This window comes from Grammomys surdaster, unplaced genomic scaffold, assembly GCF_004785775.1.
Source record: "Grammomys surdaster isolate TR1022 unplaced genomic scaffold, NIH_TR_1.0 254, whole genome shotgun sequence".
Taxonomy (NCBI): Eukaryota; Metazoa; Chordata; class Mammalia; order Rodentia; family Muridae; genus Grammomys; species Grammomys surdaster.
Genome location: NW_021604695.1, coordinates 2,710,670 through 2,719,801, shown reverse-complemented (window position 1 = coordinate 2,719,801; position 9,132 = coordinate 2,710,670). Strand labels below are relative to the sequence as shown.

Genomic DNA, 9,132 nt, shown 5'->3' with positions numbered 1-9,132 from the left:
CGGTCACTGTGTCCATCCCACCATGGGAATGTGAACAGTCACTAGGCTACCCTCCTCATCTGTATCAACTGTGCCTGAGACCTGACATGGTACTTCCCATGACAGCTTCCTAGGCAGGATGCCACAATGGGGAGCTTGTTGTTGTGACCACACACTCAAGGCTGAGTCCTTAGTCAGACTGGACCCAAGCCATTGCCAAGATTCCTAGCCTCCTGGGCCTTTGTTTCCTGACCTACAGACAGTCAGACAGACAGACTTCAGTGCTGGATGACCTGAGGTCAGGCAGCTAGTTTCCTGGGTTTGATTTCTCCATCTGTGAGGTGGAGAGAAAGACTCTGGAGAAGACCAGGGAAGGTAAATAGGACACCATGGATGGATCAGAGAAGGCTTTCTCCCACCCTTTCCCGTTCTTTGCAACTTCTGCTCTTTAATCACCATGATAAGTACTAAGGGCTGTTGTGCTACTGAAGGTTAAGAAAGAACTAGTGATTTTGGCCATAAGTTCCATGCAGGGTTTATTCTTGTTGCCCATGTATCTTCTATGTGTGTATTGACAGTCCAGCACAGCCAGCCAGATGGCCATCTTTCCTTCCTTTCATTTATGTACTTCCTCTTCTATCCACCCTTCTATACATCCAACCTACAGAACTCTCACCCTAACCTACAGAATTATCCACTTGCTTTAGATAGCTCTGTACTATCACGCACAGTCTCTTTCCTCAAACACCTTCTAGACCTGGGATGGATAGAGGGCCTTGTGTATTGGGGTTCAATTCAAGCAGAATTGAAGGAAGATGGGTGTGCCTGAAAAACTCTCTTCCTGTCTTCCTCACCTCAGGCAGCCAGCCCTCCCTCTGAGATGTATAAATTTGTGTGGGAAAAAATGGTTTCTAGGTTTAAGACTCGAGACCCTGATTATTCCTCTCTAATGTTGCCCCCTGAACAGCATAAAAATCACTGATCCCCAGCTGCTGGAACTTGGCCTTGTGCAGAGCCCTGATGGCCATCGTCTCTATGTCACCATCCCTCTGGGCTTGAAACTCAAAGTGAAAATGTGAGTGAGTCCGAAGAGGGTGGTGAAGGGACGGCTCACAAAGAGGGCTTGACGGAGGTGGGAAGCTACAAACGCCTGGGTCTCGAATGTTAGCATGGTTGCTAATACACTAAGCAAACTTAGCTGTGTAGGAAATCGCTTGACCTCTCTGAACCTTGCTCTCTCCTTCTTGGGAGATGAGAACAACTGTGAAAAGTACAGGGTAAGGTAAAGCTGACAATCCTAACAGTAAGAACCCCCACCTTGAAATGCAGGGGAGGGACAGATGCCAGTAGGGATGTCTCCTCCTTTTCTGGCAGGCCGGTAGTTGGAAGTCTTTTGGAATTGGCTGTGAAGCTGAACATCACTGCAGAAGTCTTAGCTGTGAAAGACAATCAGGGGAGGATTCATCTGGTTCTCGGTGACTGCACCCACTCCCCTGGCAGCCTGAAAATCACCTTACTCAATGGGTGAGGCCAAAGGGCTCACTTCTCCCACCCTGAGACAGCAGTGTGGGATGATGGGACAATGGGCGGATAGATGAGTAAGAGGATAGCAAGGGAGATGTGTATGTGTGGAGGAGGATGGGTGGTAGATTGGTGCCTGTGTGCTTGGTGAGTGATGGAAAGACATACAGACATGGACAGATGGATAAGCAATGGAGATACATAAATACTCACTTATACCTTATTAGACAGAATGGCCGACTTTTTAATGCTATGAAAAAGAAACTATACACATTGTGGCTTTTAATGGCATTAATACTTTTTGTCCATATTATCAACTTCATGGACCTCCACAGATATTCTATCTAAAATTATCTTATCTAATTACTACCAAGAGACTAAGTATATTACTATGAATTGCTCAAAGACTATGCTAGATGGTGTCACAGAACATTATCCTGTTTATTATGCACTCATATTTATTATAGGATGGCTAATTTTATAGTGGATTAGGCAATAAATAGTTTGTATTTAAGCCCCACCTACTACAGGGTGTGTAAACTTCACTTGTATTTCTCCAATTTTGTCTCCTCTTGTTTATTTGTAATATGAAACTACATTGAGGATACTAACAGAATTCTAAAGGGTAAATAGCTGTAGCACGCATTTCGTTTGCTTGTTCCAGTTGCTTGTCACAAGGGAAGGCCCAGTCATACAGAATGTACAGGACCTGTCCACACGTGGCTTAGATTTACTAAGCACATACATAGGGTTTGTGGGTATCATTCCATTGAGCCTCCATGACAACCACATACTAAGCATTAGCATTCATGGATTCCATACAGTCTTGTTGTACATCGACTACGTCTCTGAAAGCGTTTGCTTGTTCTACACTCGTCTGTGTGTGCACAGCTGGGTTGCATGTAACCTTCTTCAACTAGGCTCTTTGCTTTCACCTGCCATGGACATGAATGGGGAAGGCCTGATCTCGGTTTGGGGGTGTTAAGACTGAGTGTGCATAGTGGCTGCTGAACTTCCCAAGCTTCTGAGCCATATCCATGACCTTTCTCTTCCAGAGTCACTCCTGTTCAAAGCTTTTTAGACAACCTCACAGGAATACTGACTAAAGTCCTTCCTGAGCTGATCCAGGGCAAGGTAATGGATCAGAAGTGTCAACCCCCTTCTCTGGCTAAAAGAGAGCCCTGGTGTAAACGAAACCCAGCTACCCTGTATAAGCAATGAAGCCATCCATTAGTCCATCTCTCCTGTGATCCAGCTGTCTATGTTACTTATTTCTACACATCCAAACACACTAGTTGGTTTCTTCTGGGCTGTAGAAAGTGTCCACAAACATTCCACCTTGGGTGTGCTGTCTCTTTAAAAGTCTCTTTGTAGGAGGTTCTGAACCTAACTCTTCTTCTGACCTGGCTCAGGTATGTCCTCTGGTCAACGGGATTCTCAGTGGTTTGGATGTTACCCTGGTGCATAACATTGGTGGTAAGTCCTCTCCCCCTCTGAAGAAGGATTGGTTTCCCCCAAGGAGTTTTGTCCCTGCATATCATGGGACAGCTGGGCCTTCCTGGCCTCATCCCTCCTTCTTTGGCTGTATCATTGTTTCCATAGATTATCAATATGAGTCTGAAATAAAGCCTACCTCCCCCTCTCAGCCTGACCTGAGAACAGCTGAGCTGACTGGAGGAGGTGTATCCTTCCCCCCACATTCCTAGGTGTGGTAAACCTGCCTGGTGACCAGAGCTCTTGCTGGACTCCTTCACCACCAAGTCGTGGCTCTAATCTCGTTTTTATGCTTGTGTTGTTGTTGTTATTTCCAGACTTACTGTTCCATGGACTACAGTTTGTCTTCAAAATTTAGGCTCCCCAGGAAGGATGGCCTACCTTGGTTGAGCTGGTGAGTACTGTTTCACATTCCTCGGTATTTGAGGATTGGCCATTATCCTTCTAGAAGAAAGCAAGGATCGAGGGACAATGTCATCAGTATTAGTCAGCCATCTATCATTCTAATGAAAGGTCTAAGATAATCGGCGTGTAAAGATAAGATGGTTTATTTTGGCTCACAGTTTTATAGACCCATCTACCAATCGCTCCATTGCTTTGGGAACGTAGTAAGGCAGGGGTTATAGTGGAAGAAGTCGATCATTCTGTAGCCGAGAAGCAAAATGAGAGTCAGCAAGACACAGAATTCCAGAGTTCACTCTGAGGACATGCCCCAGTCACCTAAAGACCTCCCCTCCATAGTACCTCATTCCCATAGGATCCACTGTCTCTCAGCATTGCCACCATGGGGACCACGCCATTAACATCTGCGCCCTTAGGGGAACATCTAAGATTCAAGTTATAGAAATATCTAAAGAGAGACAAGCTTCCACTTGAATACACACAGAAATACATACACACAAAGGTCCACAGAAAGGCTAACAGAGGAAGAGAGACACAGGTGCCATATTAACACTACAAAGAGAAATAGACATCATCATGGAGATATATATATATATGGATTATATATATATATCATCATATCATCATCATGGAATCACACACACACATCATCATAGATACACATGCACACACACACACACGCACACATACACACACACCAGCCAGATACATATGTGATACAGATCCATGCAGTCTCACACAACTATGCTTATTCACATGTGCAAACATATACATATTCACTACAGTCACGTCTACATAGTGCAAGCACATGCACAGGTAGGCTCCTTATGGCTGAGATCCTATCCTTGGGTCTCTGCATGCCTCCTTCCCTCATAGGGCCAGTTTGATGATGGGATAATACCAGTTAAGAGTCACTGGTCTCAAGTCTCCCCAACCGATCAAATTCTTCTCCCAACAGAATCATTTCTTGCTGCTCAATCTCCTGCCTCTTGCCCAGTTTCCCACGGCTCACAGAAAGGGGCCCATGTCCTGGAAAATGATATGTCTTCCTTCTCACAGAGCCTGAGCTCTTTTCCCATCAGTCATGATGAATCCTGTGAGCCTCACTAAATAAAATAGCTCTTCATCTGCACTAATGCCTTGTGTTCTTCACCATTATTTGGGGCTTTAGAGGTTAAAAAGAGCCTGAGGTCATACCCTAGATTCTAGGGCTTAGAGCCTCATATACCAGGTCTTGAACAGCTGAGGGCTTGGGTACAGCTGAATGTGGATTAGGGGGGTTACCCTGTTGTTCTTACGTGGTGTGAATAAGCACTCAGGCGTTGATGTGCACACACAGGTTGCCACAAAAGACATGAAGCAGATGACAGGATATATGTTCCAGAACTGGGCCTGAGAGGAGGGGTGTGAGGATATGAATGTCTCTGGTCCACATCTCAAGCGGGGTAGGGGGAAGGAACCAGGAATGTGGAAAGGTGAACTGGACAGAGCTTGAAGAGCAGACCTGGATGGTGGCCACTCTGTGTGGAGATGCTTTGAAGACCCTGAAGTGACACTTGATGCTGTCACACCAGCCTCTTCTCTGTTCTCCCAGCAACAGGAGGATGAAAAATCACAAAGAAAGAAAGCAGGAGGGAAGGCACTGGGGTCCAAGTGTTAACTGCTTATGGAAAGCAATAAGGAGGCTAGTTGAAATTGTCATGAGTTGCTTTGTTTTGTTTTGTGTTTTAGAGGGAAAACTTGATTTTGAGAAAGAAAGAAGAGGAGGGGAGAGCTGAGATTGTATAGAATACTGAAAACCTGAATTCACTAAAAGGGTCTCCGGGAGACCAGAAAACCAAAGTCTTGGTAGAAAAAAAAACAGACAAGACAAAAACAAACAAACAGAACAGTCCAGTGGACTCCAGAGCAGGGAAAAGGGTAGAGCAACTCCAAGCCTCTTCCCCAGAGCAATGGCAACATGTGGCCGCTCACTGGGTCCTTGCACAACCTGCTTTAAACTTACCTTCATCTGACCTGGCTCAGGGTTCACAGACTAGGAATGTACAACTTCTTATATGTCTGCTGAAAACCAATCAGGAGTGATTGCTCAGCACCAGCTTCCTGGAGTGCTTAGCGTCAGCTGCCTGGGGTGCTCAGTTACAGCTGCCTGAGGTGTTGTGCTTAGTGACAGCTGCCTAGAGTGGTAGTAACATTTAAGACAATGCACCAGTGATAAACTTCCAAAGGACAATCTGGGCAATAGAATGTGTAGGTTTCAAATATGTTCAGAAGGCCACACTTGCATATGGTAGGGTTTTAGGGGTTCAGAACAGCCTGAGGAGGACCTATGCTCTCGCCTCTGGCTAACCTGAAAGTTCTGTGAGAGCAAGAGGTGTGGATGAAGGTAAGGTGCATTAGATTAGACAATGGGCAGCCATTGCTCTGGGTTCTGTTCTTGTACTAGGCCCCAGCAAGTCAATCTGAACTAGAACTGACTCACTCATGAAGAGCATATTCACTAAGGCTGGAGACCACCTGGGTCCACTGGTTCCCACTGGCCTTTAGTTTTGCAAAAGTATCAGTACATCAGGAGACATTTTTGAATCCTGGACCACATCTGGTTGTTTGGACCCTCCTGGAGAGCTGGCTATTTGACCATGGAGTGTACTAGACCCTAGCAGTCCTGGCTGGGCCAGTCTTGTATGTGCCAATTCACTTTTGGAGATGGAGTTCAGTTGAGCCTGTCCACTTATATTGGTGGGGCTCCATCCAAGTGAAGGCAGTTCAGGTCACAGCATTACTATAAGATATACGGTCTTCTTCAGTACCCAGTAGCAAGCAAAGAGCTGCCATTTGAAGATGTGTGTATGAAAGTCATTTCAGGCAACCTATGTGTCCGAGAGCCTAGAAACTGTGTACCCCAGGGACAGTTCCCTATTGCCACAAGCACCAATCAGCATAGGCAAAGAATATGGGCACCTACAGTGTCACTGGATCAGCAGCCCCAGAAGTCTTAAAGGCAATGTGTGGGCCTTGTTGAATGTCTTCCAAGGCCTGCTTCCGTAAAAGGCCCCATTCAAAATGGGTATTTTTGCAAGTCACCTGATTAGGGGGGAAAAAAAGGCACCTAGGTAGAGGACATGCAGTCCTTAGTTGTTAAAACTCCATCGGCCTTGGTTGCAAGTGCCATTTCCTACTGAGCCATCTCTTCAGCCCAAGTCCATATTAGTGAATGTCAACAAGGGCAAAAACATTTGTTCAACTATTTGGGGGATATGCCTTTGGCTACTTGTCCGTGTGGTCCCCTAGGAAATGTGCTTACTATTCAAGAATCTGGAATTCATCTGAATTTTAGTTTAGATAATGAATAAAGTTAGTGCTGATTCTGGTTTTTCAGGGTTCCCCATTCTCAGGATGCTGTCAATATACTGGGTGACTAGACCTTTCCTGGTCCTGGGCTTGTTGAAGGTCTGCTGGTGCCATGCTGCAGAGGTGTGAGGTTTCATTCAGAAGCATATTACAGGCAGTAACAGGTAGGCATACATCCCTGTCTCTTAAGGAGATGGAGAAAATGCCACTAACCAAGCCAATAGCAGCATATTAGCCTCTAGTGTGGGTAACAGTGATGGTGTCTGCCATCTCAGAGCCAAAGGCATCTATCTGGTTTGTTATAGCCCATCGGAGCCTCCATGCCCTGGAAACCTTGTGAACTAAAGCAGCCTTTCCATAGTGACAAGGTTGTTTGTGACATTCCTGCCTCAGTAAGTACTGGGTAATCAAAGGAAGTATCTCATTTCCCTCCAGCATACTTTATGCTGACTAACCACTAGGGCTCGGCTGGCAGGCCTCCCTGTATGGCTCAAATCCCTTAACTCTGAGCGGCACATTCCCTCGGGGGCTGATGGTGTTCTGCTCCACAAACAGTCTGGGCTATGATGCAGTCTGCAACAGGAACTGTAGTCACCAGTGCTCAAAACCACCCAAAGGCCCCACCCTTAAGCACATAAGCACTACAGGCAGAAAAACACCCTGGGTCAGCAAAATATTCCCAAACTATCTGATGTCACCAATTTCCATTGTCTCCTAAGGAGACTGGAAAATCTTGTCATGGAAGCAACAATATGCAAAAGGCTCAGGAAAGACTATATCCTTCTCCAGTCTCTTTGTATCTTAGCAGGGTAACAAGGCCACTTATCACTTGATCCTGTCCCTGAGAGCACCATTCAATCTGAGACATGTTTATCGACGGTGGTCCTTACCAAAGAAGCACCAATCAGGCTGTGGTGTGAGGATTCTCTGGCCTTTTGTCCATATCTGCTCTTTCACTGTCAAATCTTTTCCTCAGAAAATAATCTGTTTTTAAGTCTCATTCTCATTAAGACTGTAAGTTGTTCAACAATGCTTGAAAACGGATCTCACTAGGGGTTCTTGAGCAACTCAGACCAGGGTTGCTCCAGGCATTATCTGGGATGTGATGAGAGTCTGTGCTCACCACATTACCCCTGTAAAGCCAAAGGATTGCCAGCATTTCAGCCAGCCCATCATCCCTTCCCCCACCGCTGACCCTACCTTGGAGCAGTGACCTACCATTTGACAGTGCCATGGCTTGTTTCATTGGTAACCCTGCTAACTGTGCCAGACTGCTGAGCAGAACAAAACATCTGGTCACTAACCACAAGAGCAGAATTTAAACACTTCTACCCAAAGACATCTTCAAGGAAAACACAGGAGGGTCAGATACTGGCTGGGACAATGCTGGGTTAGTTTCTAGGCACTGGCAAACATCTGGACAAATCAGTAAATGAGATTTATTTAGGCTCACAATTTCAGAGACTCACAGATTCAGAGGTTTCGGTGCATCATGGTGGGAATGGCACGGCTGTGTAGAACAGCCCAACACCTAGTGACCAGGATGCAGAGGAAGTATGCCTATGCTAACAGATTTCCCTCTGTCATCCAGTGATGCCTCCCAGCCTATCATCTGATGGTATCCACACTAAGGTCAGGTCTCTTCCTTCCTTTGCAGAGTCTGGAATGGCCTTCGCAGACATACTTATAGATGCACTTCGCTAATCAGACCGGTACTTCTCATTCAATCAAGGTCAGGATGATGTGTCTCAAATGCTTTACTTACACAGAAGAGGAAGACCATGCCACCAACCAACCGTGCATGCCACTGCTGTGCCACAAAGGCTCCTATCCCTCCCTTGTGGAGTCTGCAAATCTGAAAGCTGGGGGCGCGCCTGAAGCCATTAATGCATACGCTGTTGCAGAGTGAAGAACAATCTAAACCGGAAGGGTCCCCTGCAAGGCATGAGTGCTGTGGTCTCTTTATCTCCTGGGATGTGAGGCAGGACAGAAAGATGAGAGAGTTGAGGACTGTAGGAAGGAAAAGCTATTTCTTGCTCAGAAGTATGATTGAAGCCTCTCCACAGCTGAGGGTAATTCCAGCACAGGTAATATTTTCTGTGTAGGTTGCTAGAACATTGTGAGACAAACTATCTTTTATATAGAAATATTCTCAGGTGAGAATGCTAGAATATCAGTAACTCATGCCTACACAGCCTCAAGTAGAGCCTCTCTCCTGTCCCCAGCATTTTCAGATAGAATACTATGAGCTTTTGTACGCACGATGATATACTAACTTCTGCGTCCCTGGGATATTCAGTGTTATTTATTCACCATAATCTTGTCTGCTGCACCTCAGGAAGCACTCTGTTACCTCATGTCAATTCCTTGGCAACCTTTCAAACA

At 45.8% G+C, this 9,132-nt stretch overlaps 1 protein-coding gene across 1 annotated transcript in view; it reads left to right on the top strand.

The window, feature by feature from the left end:
* Positions 1 to 3,352, top strand: part of LOC114627472 (BPI fold-containing family A member 1-like) — a 3,436-nt gene extending 84 nt beyond the window's left edge. Inside the window, exons 2-6 of the mRNA XM_028775300.1 lie at positions 947 to 1,054; positions 1,354 to 1,503; positions 2,556 to 2,634; positions 2,913 to 2,976; positions 3,312 to 3,352. Coding sequence (XP_028631133.1) covers positions 947 to 1,054; positions 1,354 to 1,503; positions 2,556 to 2,634; positions 2,913 to 2,976; positions 3,312 to 3,352 — 442 coding nt within the window. The remainder of the gene's footprint in view (positions 1 to 946; positions 1,055 to 1,353; positions 1,504 to 2,555; positions 2,635 to 2,912; positions 2,977 to 3,311) is intronic.
* Positions 3,353 to 9,132: the final 5,780 nt, after the last annotated feature.